The sequence below is a fragment of the Mustelus asterias genome, chromosome 9 (assembly GCF_964213995.1).
Source record: "Mustelus asterias chromosome 9, sMusAst1.hap1.1, whole genome shotgun sequence".
NCBI lineage: Eukaryota > Metazoa > Chordata > Chondrichthyes > Carcharhiniformes > Triakidae > Mustelus > Mustelus asterias.
This window is the reverse complement of record NC_135809.1, coordinates 96,947,895-96,964,314: the sequence shown is the minus strand read 5'-3', so window position 1 is coordinate 96,964,314 and position 16,420 is coordinate 96,947,895. Positions and strand designations below refer to the sequence as shown.

Below are 16,420 nucleotides of genomic sequence, written 5' to 3'. Positions count from 1 at the left end.
TTCACTTCCAGCCTTGGGTCACTGTCTATGTGGAGTTTGCACATCCTCCCCGTGTCTGTGTGTGTTTCCTCTGGATGCTCTGATTTCCTCCCACAATCCAAAGGTGCGCAGGTTAGGTTGATTAACTATGCTAAATTGCCCCTTAGTGTCAGGGATACTTGCAGGATAAATATATGGGGTTACGGGGATACGGCCTGGGTGGGATTGTTGTCAGTGCAGACCCAATTTTCCGAATGGCCTCCTTCTGCACTGTAGGGATTCTATGATTCATTGTAATCAGGACATGAAAGATTAGAGACCAGTTTGTTCCACATCACAGAAAATACCCTAGGGGGTAACCAGTTAACGTCTTCATTAAATCGATGCACATAGGGATGTAATAGGGTCCCTTCAAAAAGGGGAGTTAACTTTTGTGAAGTGGATTCCTTAACAAATTTTTTTTTGTACTTTTCCAATTCAATCAAATCAAGTCCAATTCAGAGTCTCAACAAGTTGAGACATTTCCGGTCCAAGCTGACAAGACAGGGCCTTCACACCTGTCTTGGGCCTGATCTACATGAGCCAAGCTGATTGGAGGAGGGGGAGGTTTCCTCCTCCAAGGCTTGATCTCATTTGCATCTTAGCCAAAAGGCCGAGATGCTGCTTTTAAAAATTGCTTCATATGAATATGAAGCTTAAATGTAACCCAATGACCTCAACCAAGCACAGCATCCTCTCCACACTACACTTGATCTTAGCCAAAAGGCCGAGAAAACAAATTTTAAAAAAACTTTTCCAATTCAATCAAATCAAGTCCAATTCAGAGTCTCAACAAGTTGAGACATTTCCGATCCAGTCTGACAAGACAGGGTATGCGACCCTTTACCCTGTCTTGGACCTGATCTACATGAGCCAAGCTGATTGGAGTAGGCAGACATCTCCGCTCCCCCAGGCTTGATCTCATTTGCATCTTAGCCAAAAGGCCGAGATGCCGCTTTTAAAAATTGCTTCATACGAAACATATGAAGCTTAAATGCAACCCAATGACCTCAACCAAGTGCAGCATCCGCATAACTACACTTGATCTTAGCCAAAAGGCCGAGAAAACAAATGTCACAAGTGATTGCCATGAAGGGTGGGGGCCATCCCATGGAATGATAAGATTTTGTGTCAGATGTCTCTTATTTTACACTTTTAATTATTATGCTGTATTTTCTGGTGTGCCCTCTCTCACTTGTGATTTGCCTGTCCATTAAAAGGAATAGGAGACAAATCAGGGACCGGGAACTGGCCTATGTCTTGGATTATTTTATTAATCGCAGAGCTTAATTGTGAAGTAAAGTTTTTAATATTCCCAAACAGTGAATTCCAAGAGTCTGAGAATCTTTTGTTGCATGCATGTTTGTCTTACTTTTATCTGTGTTAAGTGCATGGAACCAGTTATAGCTTTGATGGTCATGGGCTTGTCCCATAGTTTTAGTGTGTGGTTATAGCTGACAGGATGAGTGTATTTAATGACCTGACCTAATGCATTCTGTGTAAAGGAAGAGTATTGGATGCCAATAAATATGTACATATCTATTGGCTAAGATTCAATCCTACAGTTGTTGATCATGCTCTGAGGTAATGATTACAATTAAGAAGCTAGATTTGGTTTTGTTAGTCACAAGGCTGCTCCACTATATTCCGTCATGAGGCATAGTTTGGATCAGAGGCTAGATTTAGCTTCTAACCATCAGTGGGCCCCAAACAGGTTTTACCAAAGATATAACTGAGTCATGAGTCTGTCATACACGAGTTAATCACTGTACACATCAATGCTTCCAGCTAACAAATCTGATATAGATGTGTTAATTTGGAAACTCTTGTGTTTAGCGTGTTCAGGAACGATTGCAGTTAATCAGCAATATTAAATTAATCTCGAAGGACAATGCTTGTGAAAAATAAATCCAACACTCGTGCGTGCTTTAGATTGCAATTAATTCAATTGTCACCAAGTTGCTAACAGATCAACTTATGACTCTCCCAGCAGAGTTTCACAATGTCTTTGGGGCTTTTGAGCATTGCACATGAAATAACAAAGAGTGCAAAATGTTTATAGCCCAACACGATGCTAATTACAAATTGACCTCCTGGGAGGTCAATGGGTGCAATGGCTTAAAATATCTGCTGTCTCCTGCAGTAAGCTATTTAACACATTGTTGTCACATTCTAGCCTCACACAAAATCCATGCATAAAATTGCAATCTCAGTTTTAAAAGCAAATCTGTTGTACTATATGACACATGCACATCTGATTATCATGGGCAGAATTTTATGATTTCTCCACAGCAAGTAAAATTGCCCTAGTGGCCTCCTGCCACATTCCCACCCACCCCTGGCCTGTCTGTGATTTTACAGGAGGTGGTAAGGCCGAGGGTGGTGGCCCACCCATCTTTATCCCATTAGAATTATTGGCCATCCAAAGGTGGATTCTTGCTCATTCATAATTTTTGATGTGTAGGAGTTCAGGGATGGAGGTGAAGCCAAGAAGATCACCTTGCTCAGATCTTGGGCAGAATGGGGTAAGGGGATGCTTCCATTATTGGCCCCTGACCCTGCCATCACAAACCCCATCACAAATTGATGCCAGTTAATGAATGTTATGGGGTCTGAAGATCAGTTCGAAATCAAAAAGGACATTAAGAATTTAAACAGACTGGTTGAGCATAAAACAGTTATTACATGGAAGGAGTTTGAGTCAGCTGCAAGTCTCTGTAGGTTGTTGTGTGTGCTCAGTGCTATTGATCATGTTTAAATATAGGTTTCAGAGATGCATACAGATGCATAATCACTCCATTTTTTTAAAGAGTCACTGGAGAAAAACTTTTTCCGAATAACATTTTTGAAATTTGTCCTGTACTTTTTCTTCTAATAACTTTGAAAAACAACTAAAAGAATCAAGAGAAGCAGTTTTTTGCTTTGCAAGGCAAATTATGGCCGGGATGTTATGACCTCGCTTGGGCAAGGCTCGTAAAATACGAGCCAACGGAGAATTCCATTCTGCGAGCCTCACCCGCCCCAGAAAATTCCAGCTTACATTTCTGCATCTTGAGGGGAAAAGATGCAAATTATTCTTCAAGATCAATGGTGCACATTGTCCCAAATAACAATATCTGTCTTGAACCATATCGCCTCCTAACTCTCCAAGACTGTCCATTGTTTATAAAGTGCAAGTAGGGAGTGTGGTGAAACACTTCCATTTGCCGAGATTAATGCAGCTCAAGAAGCTTCTAGAACAAAACACCCTGTAACACCTTGAACATTCACTTCCTTCACTAGTACACTGTGTCTCCAGTATGTATCATCTACAAGATGGGCTGCAGGAACTTGCCAAGGGTTCTTTGGCTTCACCTTCCTGACCTGCCGTATCTACTGCCTAGAAGGAGAAGGGCAGCAGATGCATGGGGAGACCATCACCTGCAAGTTCCCTCTGAGTCTTGACTTGTTGCTGTTCCATCATCGCTTCTGGGACAAAATCCTGGAACTCAATACATAATGAGAACCATGGGTCTACCCTCACACGAACTGCGGCAGTTCAACAAGGCAGCTCACCACCAGGGATGTACAATGAATGTGGCCTGAGCAGTGATGCCCACATCCCATGAATATTTTTTTAAAATGTGTACGTCACAATGCTTGAACTGCTATGTGACATGTTAATTGTTCTCGTCTCCCCATAGCATAATTTTGCTGTACTGGGAAATGATTGTGGGCCTGTGAAATTATGTTCAGCTAGTCAATATGTTGTTAGGTTGATATCCATTTTTTCCAGAACACTGAATCAATTTTTACCAGTGAAATCCAATAAGACTGCTAGCTTTGATAAAGCTGCAAAGTCTATGTGAATATTTGATAGTCTCCTGACTAGTTGCGTCGAAAGTGGATACATGACTGATGCGCGATTAATTCTCTCGGGAGGCTGGATCGTACCCGGGAAATAAAGGCTTTTATTAGTAACAAGAATGGAGCATACTGCTTAACAATACAATCCCAGACTAAAGGGTCACTAGGCAGTGCAGTGACCTTTATACTCCTACAGGTAGGCGGAGCCAACTGGAGTGTACCACAGAACAATACCAACAGGTAGAACACCCCAACCCTAACCCCAACAGTAACAACAGTAACATATGTACAAGTACCCATAGTGCTAACCATCTATGGTTCAGTACCCATAGTGGTAACCATCTATGGTTCACCACAATGACCAAATGACCTTTGTCTGTAGACTGACACAGGCGTGGTAACTAGATAACTTTGTAGATATGGTTACAGCAAAGCTAGTTCAGTCTAAATGCCAGGGGCATAGTTATTGACTGTTAAAACAGTGCAGACTTGCTAATTGTAGAACAGAAAAAATAGAGTTAGAGGAGAAAATAACAGATTTGAGAAGATATTGTAAAAAACTGCTGTACATCTGCCCTTGGGAGTTGAGGCGACTGTTTTCTGTGTATTTCTCAGTACTGTTCAATTAAGTTATTAAACTCAATTGTGCTTGCGAGCTTAATTTGTGGTGTCCAAAATCACAAAACTGCTTTTAGAGGATTGGCACTGAGATGCATTTCCCCAAACATAAGTGACTTGCCTGTCATGGAAACATCCACGTGAGATTCAGGGAATATATACCTCGGATCCAGCTCCCTTTTCAGGGATCAGGGATATAGAATCATAGAATCCCTATGGTATAGAAGGAGGCCAGTCGAGCCAACACCGACAACAATCCCACCCTGGCCCTATCCCCTTAACCCCATGTATTTACCCTGCTAGTCCCCCTGACACTAAGGGGCAATTTAGCATAGCCAATCAACTTAACCCTCACATCTTCACACGGTGGGAGGAAGCCAGAGCACGCGGAGAAAACCCACGCAGACACGGGGAGAACGTGCAAACTCTACACAGACAATGACCTGGGCCAGAATTGAACCTGGGTCCCTGGCGCTGTGAGGCATCAGTGCTAACCACTGTGCCACTCTGCTACCTCATATATGCTGAGAAATTATATCCTTTTACTTGAACAGGAGAGAGAGAAGTGCAGTATGTCTCCTCTCTGTGATCGAGTAAATTGAGGGATAAACTAAGAAATTTTGACTTAATCTTGGGCTGAAGTTTTAAACGAACGTGGATGTTGCACAGGAAGCAAAGGGATCTGCAATTTCCTGCCACTTGTTTGTTGGCATGTTTGCACCTTCAGGCCATTTTTAAACATTCTGGATAGTGGTGCAGGGGGTGGGGAGGGCAGAGGCATGATCACAAGTGGCAGTTAGCCCATTAAGCCCTTTAATTGCCGATTGTCATAAAATCCCATCTGATTCACTACTGTCCTGTAGGGAAGGAAATCCACCATCCTTACCCGGTCTGGCTGACATGTAACTCCAGATGCACAGCAATGTGGTTGCCTATTAATTGCCTCTGAAATGGCCTAGCATACCACTCAGTTATATCCAACTACTCAAAGAAAGCCAAAAGCAGTGAAACCAGATGGACCTCCCACTATTGACCTGGGAACTGGAAAGGACATTTGTAAACCCAGCCCTGTCGACCCTGCAAAGCACTTCTTCCGAACATCTGGGGTCTTATGCCAAAATTGGGAGAGCTGTCTCACATACTAATCAAGCAACAACCTGCCATAATCATACTCATGGAATCATTTTTTAAAACTCATTTGTGGGATATGGGCGTTGCTGGTTGGCCAACATTTATTGCCCATCCTTAGTTGCCATTGAGAAGGTGGTGGTGAGCTGCCTTCTTGAATCGCTGCAGTCCATGTGCTGTAGGTTGACCCACAATGCCGTTACGGAGAGGATTTTGACCCAGCGATAGTGAAGGAACAACGATATATTTCCAAGTCAGGATGGTGTGTGGTTTGGAGGGGAACTTGCAAGTGGTGGTGTTCCCATGTATCTGCTGCCCTTGTCCTTCTAGGTGGAAGTGGTCATGGGTTTGGAAGGTGTTGTCTAAGGATCTTTGGTGAATTGCTGCAGCGCATCTTGTAGATAGTACACACTGCTGCTACTGAGCATCGATGGTGGAGGGAATGGATATTTGTGAATGTGGTGCCAATCAAGCGGGCTGCTTTGCCCTGGATGGTGTCAGGTTTCTTGAGTGCTTTTAGAGCTGCATCCATCCAGGTAAGTGGGCAATATTCCACCACACTCCTGACTTGTGCTTTGCAGATGGTGGACAGGCTTTGGGGAGTCAGGAGGTGAGTTACTTGCCACAGTATTCCTAGCCTCTGACCTGCTCTTGTAACCACTGTGTTTATGTGGCGAGTCCAGTCGGGTTTCTGGTCAACGGTAACCCCAAGAATGTTGACAGTGGGAGATTCAGTGATGGTAACATCATTGAATGTCAAGGGATGGTGGTTAGAGTGTCTCTTATTGGTGATGATCATTGCCAGGCATTTGTGTGTTACTTTCCCCATGTCATTCCAAGCCAGTCCAGACTCACCTGAGGAAGAAGCAGCACTCTGAAAGCTCGTGATTCCAAATAAACCTGTTGGACTTTAAATTGGTGTTGTGAGACTTCTTACTGAGTCCAAGCCTATATAGTGTCCAGATCTTGTTGCATTTGAACAAGGACTGCTTCAGTATCTGTGGAGTCATGAGTAGTGCTGAACATTGTGCAATCATTGGCGAACATCCTTATATTGGAGGAAAGGTCATTAATGAAGCAGCTGAAGATTATCTTACTGATTATCTTCCGGACACCACCATCACCATCCCTGGGTATGTCCGGTCCCACCGGCAGGAAAGACGGTAGCAGAGGTGGTGGCACCATGGTAAACAGTTGGGAGATAGTTTCCCAGGGAATCCACAACATCAACTCTGTGCCCCATGAAGTCTCATGTCACCAAGTCAAACATGGATAAGGAAACCACCTGCTGATTACTACATACTGTCCCCCCTCAGCAGATGGATCAATATTCCTCCATGTTGAACACCACTTGGAGGAAGCACTGAGGGTGGCAAGGGCACAGAATGTACTCTGGATGGAAAACTTCAATGTCTATCACCAAGAATAGGGTTGTAGTACCACCACAGACTGAGCTGAAAGGGTCCTAAAGGACATAGCTGCTAAACTGGGACTGCGCCAGATAGTGAGAACCAACAAGAGAGAAAAACATACTTGTCCTCATCCTCACCAACCTGCCTGCCACAGATGCATCTGCCAATGACAATATCTTTGTGGAGATGAAGTTCCATCTTCACATTGAGAAGACATGCCCTCCATCTTGTTGTGTGGCACTACTATCGTGCTAAACGGAATTGACTTTGAACAGATCCAGCAACTCAAGTTTGGGTATCTATGAGGCGCTGTGGGCCATCAACAGCAGCATAATTGTACTCCACCACAATCTGTAACCTCATGGCCTGGCTTATTCCCCACTCTACCATTACTACCAAGCCAAAGGATCAACCCAGTTTTAACAAAGAGTGCAGGAGGGCATGCCAGGAACTGCAGCAGGCATAGCTAAAAAAGATATGTCAACCTGGTGAAGCTACAACACAGGACTACTTGCATGCCAAACAGCATAAGCAGAAGTAGACAGAATTAAGCAATTCCACAACCAAAGGATAAGATCTAAGCTCCTCAGTCCTGTCACATTCAGTGTGAATGGTGGTGGACAAGTCACTGGACGAGGAAGCTCCAAAAATATCCCCATCCTCAATTATGGCGGAGCCCAGCATATCAGTTCAAAATAAATACTGTGGCTACAAGAGCAGGTCAAAGGCTGGGAATACTGCGTAGAATAACTCACCTCCTAACTCCTCAAAGCCTGTCCATCATCTACAAGGCAGTAGTCAGGAGTGTGATGGAACACTCTCCACTTGCCTGGATGAGTACAGCTCCCACAACACTGAAGAAGCTTGAAACTATCCAAGACAAAGCAGCCCACTTGATTGCTACCCCTTCCATAAACATTCATTCTTCCGTCACTGACGCACATTGTCAGCTGAGTGTGCTATCTACAAGATGCACTGCTGGATCTCACCAAGCTTCCTTAGGCAGCACCTTCCAAACCCACAATCACTACCGTCTATAAGGACAAGAGCAGCAGAAACCTCAGAACACCGCCACCTGGAGCTTCCCTTCAAGTCACTCACCATCCTGACTTGGAAATATATCATCGCTCCTTCACTGCCGCTGGGTCAAATTCCTGAAACTTCCTCCCTAACAGCACTGTGGGTGTACATACACTCAGGGACTGCAGCGATTCAAGAAGGCCGATCACCACCACCTTCTCAAAACAACTAGGGATGGGCAATAACTGCTGGCCTAGCCAAATTCCATTAATGATTTTTAAAAATTGGCCTATTAAGGCCACTGCACAGGCACCGATTTGCCAGCTGGCAAATCTGTTGAGGGCAAATCTTAGCTGACACAAGGAGTGGCCTCCTGGCAACGGTTAGGAAAGGCCAAAACTCCATGCACCATCTTTAACACACCACCCCCACCCCGCCCATGGCCATGATTATAAGGTGGCCACAGATGCGGCTAAAGGCTGCTATGTTGAGGGGTTCCCCCCTCCACAATAACAGTCTGGCAGCTGTTGCCTCTGTTTAATTTAATGCTTTTAAAATGTCTTCAGTGGGGACCTCCATCTTTCTTAACTATAGCGTGGAGAGACCAAGACAGGTTGTTGGTGATCTGGACACTTAGAAGCGTGAAGCTCTCAATCATTTCCACTTCATCCCCATTGATGTAGACAGGAGCATGTCCTCCACTACACTTCCTGAAGTCGATGACTATCATAGCTACATTTTTCTAGCCCTGGCAACATTCTTGTAAACCTACTCTGCACTTTCTCCAGAGCAATTACGTCCTTCCTATAATATGGTGACCAGAAATGCACACAATACTCCAGTTGTAGCCTCACCAGTGTTTTATACAATTCCAACATTATATCCTTACTTTTATATTCTACATCTCTGCCAATGAAGAAGAGCATTTCCTATGCCTTCTTTACAAACTTGTCTACTTGAACTTCTGCCTTTAGGGACCTGTGTACTTGTACGACAAGGTCTCTCAACTTATCTTCCCTTCTTAGTATATTCCCATTTATTGTGTATTCCCTATAACTGTTTGACCTCCTTAAATGATCACCTCCCTAAATGCATGACTTCATTGATTGTCAGAATAGGCTGAAGGGGTTGAGTGGCCTAGTCCTCTTCCTAATGGGAGCAGATGGTGGAAACTTGCATTCATTAAGTAAAGAAAATGTGAGTCAGAGACGTCTAATTGGTATCACTCAAACTGTATGCAGAATAATAGGCATTGCTTAATTTATCAATTTGACAGTTTACTGTGCATCCTTGTGACTGAGATTTGAATTGCGATTAAGTGCAGGATTGTTGTCAAGATTAGGGCTATGATTGGAATTAAGGCTAGGTTTCGGTTTTGGGATTGGATTTAGGATTTCAGTGATTTTGAGCTGGTTCGGGATTTGGAATCAGAGTCGATTTGGGACTGATTCTGGAACTGGAATTAGGACTAGAATTTGAAATGACTGAAGCTGGGATCTCTGTGGAGTTGCTTCTAACTAATGTTTATCCTCTTGTATTTGATACAATTTTGTTATCTCACGATTCATTCCCCTTCCTCTTCTCTCGTTTATTATCTAGTGCCAAAATGGGCCTTGATTGCCATTGCTGCAGGGGTGGGCCTGGTCATCCTCATCTGTGTCATCTGTATCTGTGTGAAATGCTGCTGCAAGAAGAAAAAGAAGAAAAAGAAAGAGCAGGTTAACATGAAAAGCATAAATGGCTCCACTACTGCAAGTCTGGTGAGTACTTCACGACAATGGCTCATCTCGCTGCAGGAATTATACTGTCAGCAGGTTCTACCATCAATGGAACAATTCTATTGTAGCAATTTATAAAACGGGTATTTTCTTGAAACAAACATTGATTGATTTTTAATTCATACAAAACAAATTATCTTCTCTGCACGATCAGCATTTGCCAATCCTATCAATAACATGAAATTGTATTTACATCGTGTCTTTTAAACAGAAAACTGCACCATAGAGCAAACAAAAATGGAAGGACAAGGCCATGAAGGGATTTAAGCATGAGTGAGAATTTCAAATTTGAGGTAGCACGGTGGCACAGTGGTTAGCACTGCTGTCTCACAGCACCAGGGACCTGGATTCAATTCCGGCCTTGGGTCACTGTCTATGTGGAGTTTGCACATTCTCCCCGTGTCTGCGTGGGTTTCCTCTGGGTGCTCTGGTTTCCTTCCACAGTCCAAAGATATGCAGGTTAATTGGATTGACCATGATAAATTGCCCCTTACTGTCCCAAGATGTGTAGGTTAGATGATTAGCCATGATAAATGTAAGGAGTAGCAGGGCAGGGAAGAGGGATTGGGTAAGATGCTGGGTCAGAGAGTCGGTACAGACACCATGGGCTGAGTGGCCTTTTCTTCACTGCAGGGATTCGATGATAGTTCTTTGAGGTGTTGAGGGACTAGGACTCGGTCTAGGTCGGCAAGGACAGAAGTAGTTGTTGAGTAGGACTTTGTGCAGAATAGGATAGGTGCAACAGAATTTTAAAGGCGCTGATGTTTACAGGAAATGGAAATGTTGGGGCTGGTCAAAAGCCCTGTTGGACAAAGCCCTGGAGTTAAGCTGGTGTTCTTGAAACCATGCTCCTGTGTACATCAGTTCCTTTAGGATAGGAGTGGAAGAATGTGAAATACAGTATACCTTAATTTGCTTCCTTTACACACAAAACAACAGAATAGGAATTTGGCTAAATGCAATCTCAATCTCCCTTGAATTCCATCAAACTGTTAATTGATCCAATGATTGTTGAAGAAATATACAGCGGAACACAATACGCTCTTCTAAAAACTACATCCATCTGTTGAAAATGTCATGACTTATCAGAGCACTGCGGTGATGTATAAAATTGAATCTTCGCAGGGAATTAAGGCTCACCATTCCTCCCCCACCTCCTCCTCACAGATTTCTTGTTAACACACGCAGAGGCCAGTTGTAATACCCATCTGTCATAATATCTGACTTAGGCAATAAGCTAATCAGTATTTAACACTAAACTATCTGAGATAATTTTTCCTCTGAACAGGTACAGATTTTAATTATTGAACTTTCTCCAAAGATGAAAAAGCTTATCATCTATTTTGTCCCATTCCTTATCACCCTAATGTCTTGAATAGGACAGTAATAGGTTTCATTTTAATGTATAAAACAATATGTACAGTATGTATATGAAAACTAGAAGCACTGATGTATCCTAAAATACTGCTACATGCAACAGGAGGGAGCATTTCTATATTTATAGGAATGCAGTAACATTAGTGTATTTTATTATATGGAAATATTGTAGTACTAATGCATTTGTGTTCATTACTACATCAATGCTAACCAATGTCTGCATGAATGCAGCAGTAATAGTGTCTAATAGTGTAGTTGCCCTCTGATGTACCAGGCAGTTCTCCCACATCTATAGAAATCTCGTATCACTTAGGATATAAAGTATTGATTCCTTGCTGTAGGAAGACTAGTTTATTATTTTACATTTTTAGTCCTGTCCAAAACAAAATACTACACTCTGCCCTGCAAACATCCAGTAGTACATATTACCCATTAACTTAGTTATTGATTTCAATGCGACATTGGTGTGCTGGGATTTTTACTTAAGAACTCACTAATGGTCATGAATCAAGAGCTCCAGCTGGAATAGGTTAACAGTGCCCAATAATCTCGTCAAAATTCAGTTAGAAACTTACAAAGTCTGCAATAAATTGCAGTGGCACATTTGCATACAGCAAGACCCCACAAATAACAATGAACTAAATTTTTTATTCCCCCATCCCCACCCCCACTGGCGCATTTGGAGTATCTAGGAGGGGTGGGTAGGGGCAAAGACTTGGGTCACTGTTTGTACGGAGTCTGTACGTTCTTCCCGTGTCTGCATGAGTTCCCTCTGGGTGCTCCGGTTTCCTCCCACAGTCCGAAAGATATGCTGGTTAGATGTATTGGCCATGCTAAATTTTTCCTCAGTGTACCCGAACAGGTGCCAGAGTGTGGCGACAAGGGGACTTTCACAGTAATTTCATTGCAGTGTTAATGTAAGCCTACTTGTGACACTAATAAACAAACTTTACCCCTTTAAATAGACTGTACCCCTTTGAAGACTTTTTGTATTCTCCTCACAACTTACTTTCCTTCCTACCTTTGCACTGTCAGCAAATCTGGCCACAATATACTTGGTCCCTTCATCCAAGTCAAGTCATGAATATAAATTGTGAATAGTTGTGGCCTCAGCACTGATCCCTCGGGCACTCATTAGTTAAGGTTTGCCATCCTGAAATTCACTGCTACCAACTGAGCCACAGTTGACAGAAAGAAAGATAAGATCCAGCACTCTCTATGGTGTGGATTTCAACTTCTCCGACATTAATTTGAATCTGCCACCAAATCAAAGGGACCTCTGGGCATTCAGAAGCAGTGAATATATTTAAGCAGGTTAAGCTGCCAATCACATTGAAGAATTCTCAGAGATATTAAAATGTGCTTATATCCTTCACCTTTCATAAATTTTACAAATAATGAAATCAAGATTGGGATATACACATTGGACATTGAAATATAAACTTATATTTGATGACTGTAAACCTAATGGAATGTTTTCATCATAATAGAAAAGGATTGAGATTACAGAAATATAAAATTAGATTGTTAGGTGCAAAGGGATTGCTCAGCAGTAGATATGACTTAGTTTACTATTAGAACATAAGGATGGAATTTTTCGTGGTGGCGGTGAACATCTGAAAAATCGTGGACAAATCCACTGCCACTGTGCTGGGAATCAATTAATAATTGTCGGACGGTTAACTGCCTGAGGTAGTGGCTTCTGCTCCCATGTGGGAGGGTGTACCACCTCCAGATGGCGAACAGTAGTCAGTCCATGACAATGGAGGAGGCTGGACAACCAGGTAACTGAGGCAGCTTCGCTGGGACCAGTCAGGCAGACCAGCGTAAGGGGGAACAACCCCCCACTTGGTGAAATGCCAGCAGCCGGTGGGAGGAAGTCTTAAATGGCAATTAATTGGCCTATTCAGGTCCTCAAATGGTACAAGGGTGGGTGAGTTGTGTGAAAATTACCCCACCACCAGTGAAATGCCAGTGGAAGCAAGTAGGTGAGTGGCACGTGCCCCTCTCCCATGCCACCCAATTTTATACCTGCCTGCCCCTAGGGGTGTGGGAGGGATAGAATTCCAGCCTAACTTACACCGTATTACCGAGGTGTAACTGTTTACACAAAAAATAGAAACAGAAGGAGACCACCAGGCTCTTCAAGCCTGCCCCGCCATTCAATACGATCATGGTTGATCTGTGCTGGCATCAACTCCTTTTCTGTACCATTTCCCCATAATCCTGTTCCTCGATCTAGCAAATATTTATCCACATCCACTTTAAATACTGCTAATGATCCAGCCTCCACCACCCTTTGGGGCAGAGAATTCCAGAGATTCACCACCCTCTGCAAGAAGAAAGTTCTTTGCGGCTCAGTTTTAAATGATTGGCCCTTTATCTTGTAGCTATGTCCCCTTGTTCAAGACTCTCCCACTCGTGAGAACATCTCACCATCCACCCTGTCAAGTCCCCTCAGGATCTTATATATTTGAAAAAGGTCACCCCTCACTCTTCTAAACTCCAAGGAATACAGACCCAGGCTATTTACTTTCCAGATAGGACAGACCTCTCATCCCAGGAATTAGCCTAGTGAATCTCCTTTGGACTGCCTCCAATATTACTATATCATGTTGTATATCCAAAACTGTATGCAGTATTCCAGGTGAGGCCTCACCACACTCTGTACAATTTCAACAAGACCTCGCTCTTTTTAAACTCCAGCCCCTTTGCAATAAAGGCCAAAATACAGTTTGCCATCTTAGCTACTTTTTGGACCTGCCTGCTAGCCTTTTGTGATTTAGGCGTTCATACAGTGATGTTTCACATGAAAGCAGAAGTTCTCATCACTTCAGTGATTCCTGTCTGCAGGGACTTCAACCGTGCACCTACGGAAAAGTAGCAACTTCTGGATTTCTCTATGTTATTGTACATGTGTGGACACCAAACGTTGCTGTCCATTTCTGGTTCAGATAGATTCGCTCTATGCTAATCAGCCTTTTGCATTGTGCTTTGCACAGGTGCAGCCGGATATGGACGACTTGGACGGAGCCGAGGAAAACCGTGGAAAATTACAATATTCCTTAGGTTTTGATTCCAAGAAAGAAGAGGTAAATATGATTTCACCTGCATCAATAGCTGTGTGTTATTTCAATGGTTTTGTTGATCTGTGTTTGGTTAAGTTATTCTGTTGACTGATAAATGTTCACTGTGCTTGTCTGATTAAGTCTCGGCGTATCCTCTGTGAGCTAAAGTAAACAGAAGCTTCGAGAAGGAGTTCAGAAGCCCAAGCTATGAATATGTGTGTAGAAATCTTCTGATTGCTGAGATATTTTAAAGTATTATAAACATACCTGTTGTAGACTTAAAATTAGTGGTATCTCTGCATTGCTCTGTGAATACACAACACTGTGTAACCATAATATATGTTTTCAATTTTGAGATGAGAAGGGTGGGAAGAAATTCAATCAGGATTCCTACTCCTGAACACGATCCGGTGACACACTTGAAAGGATATTATGTAGAAATCAGTAAAATCACGCATAGTTGTCGTGCTTTCGACAGTCAATTATACCACTAAGCAGTTGTTATCATAATTTGCACATGTAGAATTGTCACTTAGTTGAGGAAATGAAGGATGCCTGGAGTTTCTGGAACTGGATTACAGCACTTCAGGATGGAAGAAGGGACATTAGGTACAAAAAATTGCGCTCATAGAAAATTATTTAATAACATAAGAATTTCAACAGAGCTCTCATGGTTTGCTCATGGTAATTTGAGGATATGTTGGGACGCGAATTCTTTCAATTTTAGCTGTGACCCATGGTGTCAGCTCTGTTCCCATTTTCTTTTGCCTCCAAAATTTCTATTGGATGCAGGGAGGTGTGCTTGTGTCTTCTTCGTCCTGGATGAATTGACAGGATGAGGCAATCTGTCCAAATCCCCTTTGGTTCCCCCACTTATCGGCCAGCACGGTGGCACAGTGGTTAGCACTGCTACCTCACAGCACCAGGCTTGGGTCATTGTCTGTGTGGAGTCTGCACGTTCTCCCCGTGTCTGCGTGGATTTCCTCTGGGCGCTCCAGTTTTCTCCCACAGTCCAAAAGACGAGCTGGTTAGGTGCATTGGCCATGCCAAATTCACCCTCAGTGTACCCAAACAGGTGCCGGAATGTTACAACTAGGGGATTTTCACAGTAACTTCATTGCAATGTTAATGTAAGCCTACTTGTGACACGAATAAACAAACTTTTAAATTATCAGCACGTATGATTTGGGTGTGGAAAACTGCAATAATGTTATAAGTGCTCCATCAAGTTGTGATCCAAGAAATCACTAATTTATGTTCCCTCTGTTTATGATCCCTTGCAGATTGCAGTTGGAGTTATACAGGCAATGGACTTAAAGGCCATGGATCTTGGAGGAACGTCTGATCCTTACGTCATTGTGTATCTTCTCCCAGAAAAGACGCAGAAATTTGAAACTAAGGTCTACAGACGAACACTAAATCCCACCTTTAAAGAACGCTTCATTTTCAAGGTACAGTAAAACATTTAACAGATTGTCAGTTCTACGCATTTTTCATTGAACTGGTCCAGGACAGTTGAGATCAGGAATAAGGACAGATTTTGGTTCACAAGAAATTTGGTCTAATTATGGTAACTGTAGGGAATAGATGGAAATTTTTTCAGATCTTTTCTCAAGGAACCAATAGACGAGAATGGATTCAATCTATCTGTAAGAAAACATGTTGGGTACGATTTTCCCCCCAAAAAACCTAAGTGCCCAATAGACGGAAATGCAGAAGTTTTTCCCACCCTTTTTTTCGGCAAGCTTAGTGAAATGAATTTCTGGCATTATGTGCATCACAGTCTATCACATGATTTATGCCGGTGAGGCGGGCAGGGCCTAATCCTGCACAAGAAGCCGGCTTCAGACTGCAGAGGGGACTAGTACACATGCACCAATCTCCCAGTATACTACCCAAGGAGCGCAGTGGGCCAGGAAGGTCATGTCTGTCATATTAATTCATTCTAGAATAGATGCTGGTGCAGTGATAAGGTCCTGGACTAGTAATCCAAAGGTCCAAGCTGATGCTTTGGGCACATGGATTCAAATCTCACAACAGCAGCTGATGGAGTTTAAATTCAACATCACAACTTGGGAATATAAACTGGTCTCAGTAAAGGTGGCCAGGAAATTATCATTGATTGTTGTAAAAATCCATCTGGTTCATTAATATC

General features: G+C 42.9%; 1 protein-coding gene across 1 annotated transcript in view; it reads left to right on the top strand.

The window, feature by feature from the left end:
- Nucleotides 1–16,420, top strand: part of syt8 (synaptotagmin VIII) — an 81,169-nt gene that overhangs the window by 48,932 nt on the left and 15,817 nt on the right. Inside the window, exons 3-5 of the mRNA XM_078220603.1 lie at nucleotides 9,642–9,802; nucleotides 14,200–14,289; nucleotides 15,549–15,716. Of these exons, the coding sequence (XP_078076729.1) occupies nucleotides 9,642–9,802; nucleotides 14,200–14,289; nucleotides 15,549–15,716 (419 nt within the window). The remainder of the gene's footprint in view (nucleotides 1–9,641; nucleotides 9,803–14,199; nucleotides 14,290–15,548; nucleotides 15,717–16,420) is intronic.